The 19,017-nt window shown below is 46.2% G+C and overlaps 1 protein-coding gene across 3 annotated transcripts in view; it reads left to right on the plus strand.

Annotated features, from left to right (window-relative positions):
- The window catches only part of LOC110805647 (uncharacterized), a 28,860-nt gene extending 14,262 nt beyond the window's left edge, over positions 1-14,598 (plus strand). Inside the window, exons 9-10 of one of the 3 annotated variants that reach the window (XM_022011270.2) lie at positions 655-769; positions 14,263-14,598. In XM_022011270.2, the coding sequence (XP_021866962.1) occupies positions 655-769; positions 14,263-14,268 (121 nt within the window). In that variant the 3' untranslated portion in view covers positions 14,269-14,598. The remainder of the gene's footprint in view (positions 1-654; positions 770-14,262) is intronic. The other 2 variants (XM_056830741.1, XM_022011269.2) reach the window with 2 other exon arrangements.
- The last annotated feature ends 4,419 nt before the right edge of the window (positions 14,599-19,017 follow it).

Genomic DNA, 19,017 nt, shown 5'->3' on the forward strand with positions numbered 1-19,017 from the left:
TTCAAAACTTGGTCTCCAGACTCTCCACTTCAGCTAGTAGAATAAACAAGACAGTTGGATGCTGGATAATGTTTTCTCCGCGGTGTGTTTTAATACATCTCCCTCCTTCCAGAGCACTGATAACTTAACAAATCATTTGGAGTAAGGTCACGAGTTAAGGCAAACTGGCTAGGCCATGATGACGAAGTTTGTGTAGTTTTAATTGAAATGACTCGTTTGAATATCCCAGTATACTGCTTTTCATAAGCTAACACCAGAAGATGTAGGTATTAATGATAATGAAATTTTGAAAGAAAAACAATGTTGAATGTCCTTGCAAAATTACATTGGAATTGACTTGATAACCCATATCAAATTACATGTTAATATAGATGCCATTAACTTTTTTTTATTACCTTTTATGAATAATAACCGTTAGGACTCTGACCCGGAGGCCTCGTAGATGTTAGAATTCCATCCCTGACCATTCGTAACAAATTATTTTCCATTTTTTGTAGATAAACAAGATTTTCTTCAGAAATTAGTAGCAAATGAGACTTTTTCTTACGTAGAAATCAAACTGAAAACATTGTGGAGCGATCTTTATTGGACTTTTGACTGAATATAAGTTGAATACAAAAGATTTGTGACTAATTGTGATAACTGTTTTTCCAGCCCTCTCATCCCATTGCCACCAGCAGTATATGGGAAACTTCCTTTGTGGTTCAAGAAGATTTTCCTCTTTGAATTTCCTATTTACAGCAAGAATCTTTCTCAAGAAAGTCTTATGGTAAGGTCTTACTTGGCATAAAAATTTATATGACTTGGATGTATATATATATATATATACTACTACACTAGCCTTTTCCCTTCATTTTGATGTGAGGTTTGTTAAGTTGGATTCCTTGGTCTTGTTCTTTATATTTTGGCTGCGTTATTCCTTTCACTAAACAACTACTCTAAATTGATTGAAGATGAAAGAATTAGTTTACTAGTTGTTTGGGCTCCCAATTGACTCTCAATTGGGCCACTAAGTCCAAAGCCCAATGGCTCTAAACAACAGCATCAAACCTACCAATGGCTATTCAGCCATCCATTAAGGCCCAAGGCCCAATAGCAATAAATGACCTATGGGCATTTATTATGCAAACATTATAAATAGGCCGCCAAGGCTCACACCTCAAGGTACGTCCAATTTATCGCCTTAAGACTACTCTTCTAGAGAACTTCTCTCTAGAATCCGAGCATCGTTCTTACTTAGGCATCGGAGGGGCTTTCCTCGGAAACACCCCCGAGGCTAGTGACTTTGCTCTTGTGCAGGTGAATTCGGACTCTACTCATTCAAACAAGCAAGATCTTCAACACATACAAAGGGGCCTTCATTCGAAGCCCATTGTTTCCATCTTTACAACACCGGAACAATTTGGCGCCGTCTGTGGGGAAGAACACTTCAAAGCCTTTGAAAGACATCAATCACCTCTTTCCGGGAAAATGGTGAATGATGTTGTTAACAACAATGACGACGATATGATGGTGCGGTCAGATTCAGAATCTGACCAAGAGGAGCACCCTCAACCGATGGCGAGGTCACAGCCAAGCAGAGCTACGACCGCCACAAATGCAGGACCTCCGATTCCAACCAGGGAAGAGCTCACTGCGGCCATGACCATCATGCAAAACTTCCTCTTCAATGAGAAGCAGCAAGGACTGGCAAATGACCGCAGAGAAGAGAGGAGGACCAGGCGAAGGCTGAACGAGCCACCCAGTGCGGAAGTGTCCAGACCCGAACGAGAACTCCTTCCCTTGACAGGTACACACTTGACGTCGAGGTGGATGGAAAGCACGTGGGACACCCAAAAAAGGGCACAACAGCAACCAGATTGGTTTGCGAGACCATCGCCTACTCCAACAGCTCTCCAAAGCGAATCGACTACTCGTAACACTCGGGTCCGAAGCTCGGTGCTCAGCAGGTTGAGGCCCTCGGTCCACTCAAGGTTAAGACCCTCGATCCATACGAGACTCGGGGTGGGCGAGCCAAGCAGATCTGGCGAACGACCCGAGGTCAGTAGCCGAGAGAGAAGAAGAGACAGGAGGCATGATCGAACCCCTAGCCCCCATCGTACGCCCGAACGTTCTAATCACAGAACCTCGGCAAACGAAGGCATCAGGGCTAGACTCGGGAAAAGAATCATGACTCCCACGTCATCCCCTTTCTCGGACGAGCTGATCATGGAAGAAATACCGAAGGTAAGACTGCCAGCGCACCTGACCTACAGCGGAATCACAGATCCGAGGGATCATGTCATCTCCTACGAGCAGCAAATGTTCTTGAGTCCCTACTCCGAAGCATGTTGGTGTAAATATTTCCCAACCACGCTAACCGGAGTGGCGGGAGAGTGGTTTAGATCGCTGCCGAAGGGATCGATCAAGAGCTGGAAAAAGCTGAAAAAGAGATTCTGCACACAGTTCGTGAGCAACAATCGCCCCGAGCGAACCACAGCAGAACTGACCTCAATCCAACAAGAAAGAGACGAAAGTCTGAGAGAATTCATGGCCAGATTCATGAAGGAATCAACAAACATACCAAACTTGCAGCCAGACGTGGCCATCTTCGTCTTGAAGCACGCGCTCCAGGAAGGGAAGTTCCGTGACGAACTCTCAATGAAGAACCCCTCCAGAATAGCTGACGTGCTCCAAATGGCTGATGCGTTCATCAGAACCGAAGAGTTCAACAAGGCCGCTGCAAGGTTGAAAGGATCGTCGGACCCGAGAGACACAAAGAATACCCAGAGCAAGCCCGAGGGCAGCTCAAGGAAGGGGAAAGAGAAAGTAGGAGCTAGAGAGATGAGCCCGAAGAAAGACGGGAGAAGGGGTGAACTTCAACCCAAGTACACCAACTACACTCCACTAGCTCTGCCCCGAAAAGAGATATTTAGCCTCAACAGAAATGACGAAAAGTGGAAACTACCTGGGAAGCTCAAGTCCAACCCAGCTCGGAGAAACAAGAACAAATGGTGCGAGTTTCATGATGACTTCGGTCACCACACCGAAGAATGCAACTCGCTGAAAGACAACATAGAGGACCTCGTTCGCCGAGGCTACCTGAAACAGTACTTGTTAGACCGAAGGGAGGAAAAAGAAAAGGCCGCAAGCGGCAAACAACACGAGCAACCCCAGAAAAGGGTCTACGAAGCAACAGGGCACAAGAAGAATGACATCCTAGTGGTGTTCGGGGGACAGAAGTCTGGCCAGGCCAGCAAAAAACACCTAAGAGCCCTCTCCCATCGGGTCAACTTCAGCGCGGTGGGAGACAACCAGCCACACCCCCCGAACATGACCTTCACTGCTGATGATTGCTTCGGAGTCTAGTACAAACATGACGATCCTCTGGTCATTTCCATGGACCTCAACAACCACAACGTACATCGAGTGTTAGTCGACGGAGGAAGTGCCGTCAATATCATCTTCAGAAACTGCTTCGAGCAGCTGATCCTCGAAGAGCCAGAGGAAGCACTGACGAAAGTCAGTTATCCTCTGATCGGATTCAACGGATCCGCAGCTATCCCTCGAGGAAAGATCACCCTGCCAGTCACAGTGGGTGAAGGCCAGGCAGCAAAAACCCTTCGGGACGAATTTTTGGTGATGGACTGCGACTCCGTATACAACGTAATCATGGGGAGAACCATGATTCACAAGATGCAAGCAGTCCCCTCCACATACCACCAGCTGATGATATACGTCTCGGATGCAGGATTCGCCGAACGAATCAGAGGTGATCAAGAAGTGGCGAGAAGAACCTGCCACACTGCTGTCCGAAAGCCCAAACTAGGGGACGGCCCCGAGGAAGAAAAAGGAGCTACGGGAGAGGAAAGCGAGGCAAAAAGGAGAAGAGCAAGCACGAGCAGCTTGTCTCCCGCAGAAGTTGATGCCCGCCCCGAAACCCTATCTCCCGAACCAGATCAAGAAATGGAGGATATCTTCCTCGAAGAGGATTCAGACAGGAGCGTCCGAATAGGCAAGGGCCTAAGCTCGGGGCTCCGAATCGATTTGATCCGATTACTCAGGGATCATAAAGACATCTTTGCATGGTCAGCAGCAGATATGCCAGGGATAAATCCGAAGCTGATTTGTCACAAGCTGGACGTCAACGCTGAAGCTCGGCCAGTCAAGCAAAAAAAGAGGAACTACTCCTCGGAGAAAAACAAAGCCATCGCCGAGGAGGTGAAAAAGTTGCAGGAGGCCGGATTCATTGAACCATGCATGTATCCGAAATGGCTGGCCAACGTGGTGATGGTCAAAAAAGCGAACGGCTCCTGGCGAATGTGCGTGGATTTCACAGACCTGAACCGAGCCTGCCCCAAAGACTGCTATCCCCTGCCAAGGATAGATCAATTGGTTGACTCCACCAGCGGCCATGCACTGCTCAGCTTCATGGATGCCTTTTCAGGCTACCACCAAGTATTCATGCACCCCGATGACAGAGCAAAGACAGCGTTCATCACAAGCGCAGGAGTGTTCAACTACAAAATGATGCCTTTCGGCTTGAAAAATGCCGGAGCCACCTACCAGAGGCTAGTTGATCACGTCTTCGCCGACCAGAAAGGGAGGAATGTGGAGGTCTATGTGGATGACTCCATCGTAAAAAGCATCAAGGAGGAAGACCACGTCAAAGACTTGGCAGAGACCTTCGGAAATCTGAGGAAATACAGCATGAAGCTGAACCCAAAAAAATGCGTCTTCGGGGTGAAGTCAGGGGAATTCCTCGGATTCATGGTGAGCGAAAGAGGAATTGATGCAAACCCAGACAAAGTCCAAGCGGCATTGGATTTACCCGAGCCGAAGACCAAGAGAGATGTGCAGAGGCTAACCGGCAGGTTAGCCGCACTAACAAGGTTCATATCAAAAGCCTCGGACAAGGGAGCCCCCTTCTTCAAAGCACTGAAACCAAAGAACCTCCCCGGAGGAGAAGCAGAACCAGTCAAGAAAAAGGGGGTCCCGAGGAAAGTGGATCCCGAACTGATATGGGAACAGGAGCAAAAAGAAGCTTTTCAGCAACTCAGAGCCCACCTAGCTCAATTGCCGACACTGGCCAGACCAAAGGAGGGGGAAACCCTGTACCTATATGTCGCAGTTAGCCCTGGAACCGTCAGCGCAGTGCTTCTTCGGGAAGAAGAAAAGAAGCAACAACCAATCTACTTCACCAGCCGAACACTCACAGGGGCCGAAACCCGGTACCCACTCATCGAGAAAGTCGCATATGCAGTAGTGGTAGCTGCACGAAAACTGAGGCCATACTTCGACTCCCACCAGATCACAGTGCTAACTGACCAACCGCTCGAAAAAGTACTCGACAAAATAGAGAGGTCAGGAAGATTGGCTGCCTGGGCCTTCGAACTATCAGAGTTCGGCATCAAATATCAGCCGAGGACAGCAATCAAAGCACAAGCATTGGCAGACTTCTTGGCCGAGTGCTCATACCAGGAAATGCTGGATGATACGAAAAGCACTTGGGAGGTCTTCACTGACGGATCTTCCACAATAAACGGCTCAGGAGCAGGAGTTGTACTAATCCCCCCGACGGGGAAAAGCATAGAGTATGCATTGAAGTTCGGCTTCAAAGCAACTAACAACGAGGCCGAATATGAGGCCGCAATCGCAGGGATAGAGCTTTGTTTATCCCTGGAAGCCGAGCATGTTTGCCTCAAAACTGATTCCCAGCTTGTAGCCAACCAGATCCGAGGGGAGTATGAGGCCAAATGGCCCAGCATGACAGCTTACTTAGCAAAAATTAAATCCTTAACGTCAAAGTTAAGATCCTTTGAAGTCATTCTCATCCCCCGAGGACAAAACACGCAAGCAGACGCACTGTCAAAACTCGCAAGCTCAACACTCATCGACCTAAACAGGTCGGTCCACGTGGAGGTTCACCAAGAGAGAAGCATTGACTTGCCACCCACCACAGTATGCAGCTTACGTACCGAACCCAGCTGGATGGACGCAGTAGTTGCATACAAAGAAAGGGGAGAACTTCCCGAGGATAAGCTGCAGGCAAGAAAACTGAAAAGATTCAACAAGTGGTTCATCATCAGCGCCGAAGGAGAGCTCATGAGGAAATCATTCTCTGCTCCGCTGCTAAAATGTGTGGGTCCAACAGACGCTGACTACATCCTAAGGGAAATCCACCTCGGGATATGCGGAAACCACATCGGAGGCAGGACATTGGCACATAAAGCTCTTCGGGCTGGGTACTGGTGGCCCACTATGGTTTCCGAGGCAAAGCAGATGGCAAGGAAATGCGAGAAATGCCAAAAGTTCGCACCAGCCATCCATCAACCAGCTCAAACCCTACAATCAACACTGTATCCCTTACCATTCGCACAGTGGGGGTTAGACATCATTGGTCCCTTCCCCTCAGCGACGAACCAGAAAAAGTGGTTGATTGTAGGAGTCGACTATTTTACCAAATGGATCGAAGCCGAAGCTGTCTCCTCCATCACCGAACCTCAGGTCCGCAAGTTCATATGGCAGAACATCATCACAAGGTTCGGCATACCAAGACTGATGGTCTTCGACCACGGGAAACAGTTCGACAACACCCCGTTGCAAAAATGGTGCAAACAGTTCGGCATACACCTAGCGTACTCGGCAGTCTGTCACCCACAAAGCAACGGGCAAGCCGAAGCTGCTAACAAACTCATCCTCAATGCACTCAAGAAAAGAGTCGAGGATGACAAAAACAAATGATTAGAAGAGCTACCCGGATTGCTATGGTCCCTTCGGACCACTGAGAAAGAAGCTACCGGGCAAACACCGTTCCACCTTGTATACGGATCCGAAGCTGTAATCCCTGTGGAAATCGGAACAGAAAGCCTGAGGATCCAGGCATACAACAGGTATGATGGGCTCCAAGGAGAGAGCAACAACCAACTTCTATCCGAAGCTCTCGATCTACTGGACGAAGCTCGGAACGATGCAAGGACACTCAACGCAGCCTATTTGCAGAGGGTCAACAAGCATTACAACCGAAGAGTCAACGCCAGACCCCTAAAAGTCGGTGATCTAGTACTCAGAAACGCCGCCTCGGTTCAGAAAGGACGGATCCATGGCAAACTCTCAGCCACTTGGGAAGGACCATACATCATCCATTCCGAAAAAAGGCCAGGCACGTTTATGCTGAAACAGTTAGATGGAACAATTTTGAAGAACCATTGGAATACCGATGTTCTCAAGAAATATTTTGTATGATCTCTGTCTGTAAACCAAGTAAGTTGTTTAATGAGAAGAGGAAAGCCATTGGCACCATGAGTTTCATTAAACTTATCTCTATATTTATTGTCCCTTTATATATACATGCAGCCTCGGATCTGATCAATCCGAGACTAAAAACAGGATTGACTTTGCCCATTCCTTGATAAAATGCAAGAAATGACCAAATCATACACTTCAGGGAAGCGTCCAGAATCCTCGGATTCGCGGTACCCTAATAAAATTTGTTCGCAACAAACAGTCGCTCGAATCAAGTTATAAAACTCCGGCTCAGATCCACGGATCGCCGAAGGCATAACTAAGAGGCAGACTAGCGATCTCTTGCCCAGGTTTCCGAACCACAAGAGATCGGAAGAACAATCCAAACCTCTGAGCAGATCGACGGATTTGAAGAGTCTGGAAACTAAAGAGTCTCTTAGCAGATCTACGGATTTGAAGAACTCGCAAAACTAAAGAGTCTCTTAGCAGATCTACGGATTTGAAGAACTCGCAAAACTAAAGAGTCTCTTAGCAGATCTACGGATTTGAAGAACTCGCAAAACTAAAGAGTCTCTTAGCAGATCTACGGATTTGAAGAACTCACAAAATCAAAGAGTCTCTTAGCAGATCTACGGATTTGAAGAACTCGCAAAGTTAAAAAGTCTCTTAACAGATCTACGGATTTAAAGAGCTCGCAAGATCAAAAGGTTTTTAGCAAGTTTACAGAAAGAGGAGCTCGAGAAATCTACGGATTTAAAGACCTAAAATTGCGAAAGTACAAGTTGAAAAGAAGCAGCCAAGTAACAAACATTCATTTTTTATTCAATATTTGGGGGGAGTACAAATACATTGAAAGCCTCAAAAATTGAAAACAAAATGAAACAGTTAAAATCGGCAGCCATCAACAGACAATACCGGCCTACCGAAGTACTAAAGAAAACAAAAAGAAATGAGTACAACGCAGCGCCGAGGCAAAAGGGGGAAAGGCAAGCACATGTTCGGAAGTCCTCAACTGGAACCGACCGACTCTGAAGAAGACGACTGCCCGAATCCCTAACTCTTGGGAGTCTCAGGAGCATCCCCCAGGGGAGCATCCTTCGAAGAACCCCCAGCAGTAGTATCACCTTCGGAAGTCGCCTTCTGGGCCCGAGCCTCTGCAAGAGCAGCTTGGCGCTCAGCTTCAGCTTCGTCTCGATCAGCCTGGCACTCCACCAAGTGATCCTGGGCCCTCATCCAGAGCGGAACCTTCTCATTCCAAGGGAAATGAGGCATATGCTTCGCGAACATCCGCCGAGCACCTAGGATGCCATTCCAGTATTGCTCCCTACACTGATCAGCAGTGTAGAGGTCAACTCTCTCTTGCTCCAATTTCCGAATGGCAGCATCCTTCTCTCGGATCTTCAGCTGAAGAACGGGCACCTTGTCAGCTTGGTTCTGAACAATCTCCCGAAGCTTGACAAACTGCTGAAGCCTCGCCTCCGCTTCCTGGCTCTGCTTAATGGCCGCCTCAAATTTAGAAGTCATCTCCGTGAGAAGACTGTCCTTTTCTTCAAGTTCGCTCGCAAACTTGGCGGCCATTTCTTTCCTCTCCTTGTCGAAGGAAGCTATCTTTTCAGCATCCTCCTCGACTCGGAAAATAAGCTTCCCAACTTCGGCCCCGATCTGCTCAGCCGATTCCCTAGCCTCACGACTGTACTGAAGGTACAGTTGCTTGAGGTCCACCATCTCGGCGAAGAGCTCCCCAGCCTTCTGGTCCAAGACAGGGATATCACGAGCATAAGCCTCCTGATACCTCCTCAGTTGCCTCTCCTCAACCGAGCTGCACTCGGAAGCGAACGAGGACCAGAAAACAGCCTGGGAAAGAAGAAAAGACGAGAAAAGATGAGGAAAGGAGAAAACAACAAACCAAAAACGGAACTCAAAACAAAATTTCCAACACTTACCTCATTCAGATAATATTGGGCCATCATAGCTGGGTTCCTCTCCTCAGCTCCAGGAACCCTCCACTGCGGGTTGGCCCGAAGAAGATTCTCCCGTGCAGCTTCGGGACCCACCAAAGATCCCACGTGAGCCATGGGGTTCTCCCCCAAAACCGGAGCTCTAGCATAGCGAGCCATCGCCTCCCTTACCTCCTCGGGGATCCGTTTCAGCGGAACATCCGAGCAAGGGTCAGCGTGGATCAGTCTATCCAGGGCCGAGGTCGAAGTAGAGCCCAAGGTCGAGTGGCGCCTCTTCCTCGTCAGACCCTGCTCGGGTTGCTCCTCCTCAGCAGAAGGGACCTCCTTCTCAGCTTCGGGAACCTGTATGTGAGCTTCGGTGAGATCCACCATCTCCTTATCTGGACTTTTCTCCCTTTCGAGAGAAACGTCAGCAGATTCTTCCTTCTGCTCGGCCACAATAGGGACATCCGAGCCAGGAACAAGGTCGGCTTCAATTGCCTCCATCACCTTGGTTATATCCTGGATCTCGATCCCTAAAGCAGCAGACGGCTTCAGCGGAGAGGGGATGGTATCTTCCTCAGCCAACGGTTGGTCCACGGGCGGCGGTTCCGCAACCACCACACTCTTCAACTTCTGCCCTGGCAAGGGCATGAAGTGAAGGAGATTTTTGGGAGGAGGCATGACTTCCGAAACCGCTTCCTACAGGGCAAACGCTCAAAGGTCAGTTTCAGAAAAAGAGAGAACGGACCACAAAAAACTCCAAGTCAGAACAAATACCTTCTCCGAAGACTGAGAAGCTTTCGCTTTCTTCGGATGCGCAGAAGGCCTCAAAAGAGTGCTGCCCTTCCTTTTGCGCTGATCCTAAACAGAGGAGACCAAGGGTCAATAAATGTAAAAGAAGACAAAAGGAAGGAATAAAGAAAAATCGCGAAGTACCCGGTTCCTAGATAAAGAGATATCTATCCGAGCCGGAGATGAAACCGAAGGAACGGCACGCGGCACAGCGTCAGTCCCAGGACCCTAAAAAGATGGTCCAGGACCAAGACGTTAGCCGACGGCCAACCAGAAAGAAAGACAAACAAAAGACTTCGAGATATAGAAACACTCACCGGATCCGAGGTTGTCCTCAAATCAGGGAGCACGACTTTCACTGGAACAGCTTCGGGAGAAGAGGCAGAATCCCACGGATCAGCTCGAACTTCAGATATCCGAGCGACACCCGACGGAGACAGCACGTAATCCTTCAAGCGAGGATTACGAGGATTCTCCTTCCCGAACTTGTAATCAGGGGCCGAGTCGTAAATGGTCTTCAGATCCAAAGAAATGCCCAAGACCACAGGATCAACGCAGCTAAAGCCGTACTCTGCAGAAACAAAGCACAAAACAAAGTCAATAAAACGAGACAAAAAGGAGGAGGACAAACTTACTAAAGCACGGTCCCAGCCGAAAGACACCTACCCCTGTCAAAAATCCTGCTGAGACCGGCAACAGCAAGAATGTCCTCCCGCAAGATATAGTTGAGGTTCGGGAGCCAGTTGGACGGCAGTTTGTAGTTGTCCTCCCGAGCCAAAAACCACTGGAGGAGATCCACGTAGTGGTGATGGTTCCGATCCGGAGCAGCCACGCTTCGCATATCAGGATCAGGAGTCACAAACCACTTCGGAGGGCGGTAAAAATGTGGATGCTTCGGATCTGTCGGCACACGAACGAACAACCACTCCGTCTTCCAATTATGATCAGAGCTGAGGTAAGGGTAGGCCGTAATGTAGTTCGGCTCCCCCTTCCTTCGGGATCTTTTGTTGATGATGGTCCACCAACCATACCCATCCCCCTTGGAAGCGTGGTTGAAAGACAGATCGTGCAGATCCCGAAACACGGCAACAGAACATGGAAAGTTAATAAAATCGCACACCCATCTAAATCCGATGATGTGCCTCATAGATTTGGGGGTAAGCTGGGCCAAACTGATGTTGTACGACACCAGGAGCTCGGAAACGAAGGGATCCAAAGGAAAGCGGAGACCGTTCTCCAAATGATGAGTATACACAGAGATGAACCCCCTCGGCGGATGAGTCACCCGAGGACGCTCCTGGTCGGGAAGCTCGCACCAGTACCCCAAGGCGTGCTGGATTCCGTATAACTCTTCGGCTCTCCGATGGTAGTTCCCCAGCTTCGCCTCCACCAACCAGTCACCACTGACCGATTTTTCCAAGGGACCATCGATCTTAGTAGTCTCATGCAGAATCGGGGCATACTTGCCCTGCGGATCAGCTTCAGTCCAATGAACTGGAAACTCAGGGTAAGAGCGGCGCACACCCGAAGAACCAGCTTTCTTACCAGAAGTTGCGCGTTCAGACACGCTAGACCCGCCGACAACATCATCTTTTGAAGCATCCCAACCAGTCGAACGCCTCTCCACCGGCCTCTCCGAAGGCCGACCCCTCGAAGTTTTCGGTAACCTTCCCGAAGGCACGTTCTCCCTCTCACTAGAGGAGCCAACGACGAACTTGCTCTTGCCCCTATTCTTGGCCATGGCCGCGAATTCTCGGTCTAGGGTTGAGATTGAGGGGTAGAAGGAAAAACGAAGAAAAAAGGAGAATTCAGAAACAAATTACCTTTTTCCGAAGCGGAATTCGCCGATAAAACGAACAACACAAGTTCCCGAAGTCTAAAGTTGGCCGAATTTCGTAGATCTGAAGAAACAAATTGCACTGCGATCGCCGGAATTTAGAGAGAGAATGGGTTTGAAAGAAGGAGTAAAAAGTTCGAAAAGAGCAAAGCACCCCGTATTTATAGAAAAGAAAAGGGGCGCATCAACTTCCTCAACCCACGATCTCCATAACACAATACAACTCCCAACACTTGTCATCAATGCAAATCATCCCTTTTCAAAAAAGAGAGGGAACTTTCGGACTTCTGACAGCTGGAAACCCACCCATTTAATTCTAAATGGACCGGGTCTGGGGGGCATGTTGTTTGGGCTCCCAATTGACTCTCAATTGGGCCACTAAGTCCAAAGCCCAATGGCTCTAAACAACAGCATCAAACCTACCAATGGCTATTCAGCCATCCATTAAGGCCCAAGGCCCAATAGCAATAAATGACCTATGGGCATTTATTATGCAAACATTATAAATAGGCCGCCAAGGCTCACACCTCAAGGTACGTCCAATTTATCGCCTTAAGACTACTCTTCTAGAGAACTTCTCTCTAGAATCCGAGCACCGTTCTTACTTAGGCATCGGAGGGGCTTTCCTCGGAAACACCCCCGAGGCTAGTGACTTTGCTCTTGTGCAGGTGAATTCGGACTCTACTCATTCAAACAAGCAAGATCTTCAACACATACAAAGGGGCCTTCATTCGAAGCCCATTGTTTCCATCTTTACAACACCGGAACACTAGTTATAAAAAAGTTTTTGATCATGTGCTATGGACAGGATGTTAACTATGTTAAGAAGAGATAAATAGATGCAAGATGAAGAAAACAGATTTTAAGTAAACCGAAGCTTACGGTAGATGAAGTAGGGGAGGATGGGCGATATCATAAAAGCAGTAATAGTAATGGAAAGAGAGGGGGATTAGAAAGAAGTTGGTGGGTTAAATTAGTTGTAGGGGAAACACTATGATATGCCTTCACTCTTTTTCTATTGTATATTCTAGAATCTAGACTTCTGGTGTACTTCTGAAAATTGATTTGCATTATCACTTCCCTAAATGGATTAGTTGTTAAACACTATAATAACAGAGTGGTCTTTTGTTCAAGGATTGGTAACTCATTCTTGTGAGTGATATGTCATTACCAATATGGAGGTTCCATGTGGCGGAGTTCCACGAACGGCAATGCCTTCTAAGAAATATTCTGTAGTATAAAAAAGCCAACGCCATTTTAAATGTAGTACTTGTTCTGTTGAACATGGAAAGTGATGTTGTGTAGGAAGTTGGTTCTTCGATGTATTTGCATTTCCTATGTATTGGATCTCTTAGGAAATGCAAAATGTTGTTTGGTTGAGCATGAAAAGTTTTACTTTCCAGGAGTAGTTCAACTTACCTAGGTGGACTTAGGTAAATAACTTGTTCCATTTCGTGGGAAGGTCCAAGTTCCCATATTTTTCTCAACCAAACAACTCCACCTTGTTCCACTACCTAGGAATTTTCACATCCCGTTTTTTGGATGTCAACCAAACCAGCGTTATATAGTGAAGTCTATATTGCCCATACTTGTAGGCTTTGGAGACGGCATCTCTAAGCGTCCTTTGACATATTTGGTTTGAGGTTACATAGTTTTGGATCTCCCCACACTTTGCCATAGCGAGAATCATATTGCTGTAGTTAATTAGTTCTTGTTGACTTCTTTCAAGCAACAAATCCTCATTTTGTATCGTCCATTTTGTTAACTCTTTTACTTTTTTTTTTCTGGCTGTTTGTATTCTGTAGTAAACGCCTTACTTTTAAACGTCAATGACCAAGAAGTGTACGCAGTTTATGCACCATCCAAAACAAGCCTTACTTTTGATGGATGTGGTGATAAGAAAATTCATTGTAGAGAGCAGAATAGCTTATCAATCTGTAGCTAACCCTCCTGGCTTACCAGTTAGCATAGGACATTCTTTATCAGTAAGACTGAAATCTAATCTTCTGGTTCTTAGTGAGAAACAAAGGGTGATTTATATAGGTTTTGTTTTGTTTCTTGGTAATCTCCCTATTGGTTTGACGAAGTGGTGTTGTTTAGTTGGAGCACACACCACCTTCCAGTATTTTCCCCTTAGCTTAGTGTTGTTACTTTGCTACCTTATCTCTAAGAGAACAAAGGCTCAAAGTAAAGCTACATACAAGTTAGACGCTTGGGCACGTAACTGTGTCAGACATGTTTACCCAAGTCCCGATAACATAGGTTAGTCCAGACAGTCAGACAGATACAACCATACAACAGTTTTATGGTTGATAGCATTGGTGTTAAACTCATTTTCTGCAGATAGTTCATCTTGTTTAAATCATAATTAAGGTCTGTTGTCATAACAGACCCCGTTTTCTGCTCTTTTGCAATGATCTCCGTACAGTTATACTGATGCCTCTGTAAATATTCTGATATGTTTGCAAGGAGTAGGTCAAACCCATCAAAAAAGAATGAAAAGAATATGAAGTTTACTGTTGATATGTGAAGACTTCCACAATGGATCCAGCTATCTTCTTCTTGTACAGATCCATTGTTTGAATTAATCTCATGTTGACTATTATTCATTTCATGTAAATACTTGCTTACGCTATGAGACTAGTTTTACCACGATATTTCTCTTGTATTTATTGAGTTATGATTTGTTAGAATTCGTATTATGTTAACCCGTTGAAGGGACTTTTGTACATTAATTTGAGAGGTGAGGATTTTCTCAATGGATGATGACATAATTTCGGAAACAAAATGGACTGAATTAGCCTGCCTTGTATGTGTTTATCTGGGATTTTCATGCTGTCAATGTGATGTATGTATGTATGTATACCTGAACAAGAGAAACTGGTTTTGCCTCACCACTTTGTTGAAATAGGCACGCCTCCATGTGGGTCGAGCACAATTGCCAAAATCACTTCGCCTGAACAAGATAGTGTAGTTCTTGCAGGTTTGTTAAAAGATTTTCTGGTAAAAAATTAAAATTCTAGTTTTGTTAATTGGAAAGGAAGTGTTGTAAATATGTACGTTAAGCTCGATTTGAAGAAAGATTCGAGGTCCTTATAATAGTTGAAATAAGAAGAGATAGAAGGCAGGAAGAATTCATTAGATGGAAAGCTCTTGTACATCCTTCCGTGCAAAGATACACATAAGCTGATTGTGTTAGATTATGAGAAACTCCTTGAGTTGGAGTGTATTCCATTGATCGAATATATAGGGATTACAATATATGTCCTAATACAATTAGGAACATTAATATGACTAGAAGTCTAATATACATCAAATATCCTAAGAGATTAAATCCTAGTAGATTTCTATTTCTATCACACCCCCGCGGTCGTAGCGGGAGGAGGGCGTACGCTAAGACTGGATCTGAAATCCAAAAACAAGTGTGGAGGAAGGCCCTTAGTGAAAATGTCGCAAACTGATACCGCGAAGGAACGTGCAACACCCGTACATGACCCAACGCTACTTTCTCGCGAACAAAATGGATGTCCATTTCCACATGTTTGGTGCGCTGATGTTGGACGGGGTTGCTGGATAAATAAATAGCACTGACATTATCACAATAAACAATGGTGGCCTGACGTAGAGGGCAATGTAACTCAAGAAGAAGGTTACGCAGCCAACACGCCTCTGCAACGACGTTCGTGACGCCTCTATATTCTGCCTCCGCGATTGATCTAGAAAGAGTTGGTTGACGCTTAGAAGACCAAGAAATTAGATTGTCACCTAAGAAAAAACAATATCCCGAAGTCGAACGACGAGTGTCAGGACACCCACCCCAATCTGCATCAGTATATGTAATCAAGCGCAAAGTAGATGTAGGATATAAATGTAATCCGTGATCAATGGTGCCCTGAATGTAGCGAAGAATGCGCTTCAATGCATTAAAATGAGGCTCCCTGGGATCATGCATAAAAGGCATACTTGCTGAACCACATAGGCAATGTCAGGGCGAGTAAAAGTAAGGTACTGAAGGGCACCTGCCAAACTGCGGTAATGAGTAGGATCCTGCACAGAAGGACCGGAATCTGCACTTAGCTTTGCATTAGTATTGACAGGAGTGGTAGCAGGCTTGCATGTTCCCATGCCTGCGCGTTCCAGAATTTCCTGTGCATACTTTTGCTGGGAGAGTAACATGTAGGAAGGAGTACGTGTGACGGAAATACCTAGAAAATAGTTCAATGGCCCCAAATCGGACATGGGAAATTCCGTTTGCAAATGAGTAATTAAGCGATCACGCAAAGCATTAGAGGAAGTGCAGAGAATAATATCATCAACATAAAGCAATAGGTAAGCCATATCATCACCATTGCGAAAAGTGAATAGGGAGGTGTCACTCTTTGCAATAGAGAAACCCATCTGCAATAAGAAAGTAGCAAATCATTGATACCACGCCCGAGGGGCCTGCTTCAGGCCGTAAAGTGCTTTCCTAAGTAAGCACACATAATTAGGAGCCCGTCTGTCAACAAAACCTGGTGGTTGATGCATATAAACCCTCTTCTGTAGATCACCATGTAAAAATGCATTTTTCACATCAAGCTGATGAATAGACCATTTTCTAGCCATAGCTAGACCCAGAACAATGCGGATTGTAGCTGGCTTGACAACTGGGCTGAAAGTCTCATCACAATCTACACCTTTTTCCTGCGACCTGCCATCACAAACAAGTCTAGCTTTGTGCCTTAAAGGGTCACCTTTGTCATTTTCTTTGTGAGAAAAAATCCACATACAATTCACAACATTCACCCCCGTAGGCTTAGGCACCAAATCCCAAGTCCAAGTTTTAATTAAAGCACCATATTCATCTTGCATCACCGCATTCCAATTATGATCATTTAAGGCAAGCTTGTGATTTTTGGAAGTGGGGAGCGAGTTAGGACTGGGCCAGTGGGCTGCATAGGGAGACCATACCTAGGGTTGGGTTTAAATATTCCATGTTGGCTTCGGGTGATGCGAGGGAAAGACGGGGCTGGTCTGGTGGGCAGGAGTGGACGGACACCCTTGAGAGGCGGTGGGGTGTAACGTAGCTGAGGCGATGTGGGAGTTGGCTGGTCCAATGAACATGGGAGGGGAGTTAATGGGCCACGCTGCAAAGCATTAGAAGGAGGGGGGGTGCGCTGGTCTTTATTAAATGGAGGAGATTGGGCCAAGGTATAAGGAGGAAAGTGTGTTGAGTGGGCCACATTAGAAGGAGGATGGGAAGACAGCTGTTGGGCCTAGATTTGAGTTTGGGTTGACAAAGGAGATAAGTCAGCTGGATGAGTAGGCGCACAAATTGGAAACTGGCTCGCTGATTCACGCGAGTTGGGCGTGGCGGATTTCTCAGGCCCACGGCCCAACCGCGGATGACGCAGGCCAACGACATCCATAAGACGTAGTCTAGGTCCACCCCGAGTTGGGCCAACTTTCACATTTTGGTGCCACATGTGTGTTAAAATTGGGCTGGGCTCAGTCGAGTCAAGGAAAGAGTAATCGGAATCCTTAAATTTGCTCAATTTCGGAATGGGAAGGTATTCTCATCAAATGTGACGTGACGAGAGAGAATAATTTTCATAGAGGAGATATCTAAGCATTTGTACCCCCTATGGTTTGAAGGATATCCCAAAAAAAACACATGGGGTGGAACGGGGGGGCAAGCTTGTGTAGGGCCGTGGCCGAGAGATTAGGAAAACAAAGACACCCAAAAGTCCTAATATGGTCATAAGAGGGGTTTTTGCGGAATAAAACCTCTGTGGGAGTTTTATTGGCGAGTGACTTAGTAGGTAAGATATTAACTAAGTAGGTTGCCGTTTCTAATGAATCTACCCAATAGGAAGGAGGTACGGAAGCATCAAAAAGGAGAGTGCGAGACATATTATTTAAGGTTTTAATCATGCGTTCGGCCTTACCGTTTTGGGATGATGTGTGAGGACAAGAAAATCTAAAATTATACCATTCTTAACACACAACCATTTAAATTGGTCGTTATCAAATTCTCTCCCATGGTCACATTGAAAAGATTTAATAGGACGCTCAAATTGAGTTAAAACATATTGTCGGAAATTCAAGAATGATTGAAAGGATTAAGATTTGTATTGTAAGGGAATGGTCCAAACAAAGTGACTAAAATCATCCAAAAGTACTAAATAATATTTATGACCTTTAGTGCTACGAACAGGAGAGGTCCATAAATCAGCATGAATTATATCAAAAGCAGATGTAGTACTAATTGAATTATGAAACGGCAAACGACAATATTTTCCTAATTGACAAGAGTTGCAAAAATTTAAATCATGTTCCTTATTACAAGAAATAAATTGCTTAGATCTAAGAAAACTTAAAATCTGAGATCCCGGGTGCCCAAGGAGACTATGCCAAGTGGTTGGAGACAAGGCCATAAGAGTAGTTGCAAGACACGTGGATGGTGTGGTTGTGGTGATAGGATAAAGGTCCCCCGTGTTATTACATCTCGTGATTATATTCCCCGTACGAAGATCCTTCACAGAGAAACCAAAAGAGTCAAAGTCAATTGAAACTTTGTTATCAGTGGTGAATTTACGTACGGAAATTAAAATTTAATTATTTGGGGGGCAAATAGTACATCACGAAAATTTAAAGGTGGCTTAGGGTGGGGAAACATAGTATGACCATAACCTATAATTGGAATGCGATGACCATTACCAACAAGAATGTGATTATTAGTGCTTAGATTAAATAGGGGCATGAGCGTACCTCTGTTATTGGTCATATGAGATGTTGCACCCGAATCCATGTACCATGATTGACCTTGTGGAAGAGTCATTGTTGCAAACGAATTTGCCAGCCCCATTGGCGTCATTGGGTCGGACAGATAAGCCTGGTGAGATGGGAGGCCTTGTTGGACATAATGAACCTGCTTCCATACTGGGCTAGGCCCAAGAGTGAAGGTGGAGGTCTGATGTATTGTTGGGAAGCATTATAAGGAGTTTGATTGTAGTGGGCTGTTTGTTGTGGGTAAGGAAAAGGGGTTGTGGCCCATTGCTGCTGCATTGGCCAAGTTTGATGAGATGGGCGGGCCCATTGTTGTTGAGGTTGAGGCTGGGCAGCCTGGTTGTGAGGTTGGGCGGGCTGATTATTACTGTTGCCAGCACCCCGCCCATGACCCCTCCCCTTGCCTCGCCCACGACCGCGACCACGGCCACCCCCGCCCCTGCCGCCACGACCTGC

The sequence above is a fragment of the Spinacia oleracea genome, chromosome 6 (genome assembly GCF_020520425.1).
Source record: "Spinacia oleracea cultivar Varoflay chromosome 6, BTI_SOV_V1, whole genome shotgun sequence".
In the NCBI taxonomy this organism is placed as follows: domain Eukaryota; kingdom Viridiplantae; phylum Streptophyta; class Magnoliopsida; order Caryophyllales; family Amaranthaceae; genus Spinacia; species Spinacia oleracea.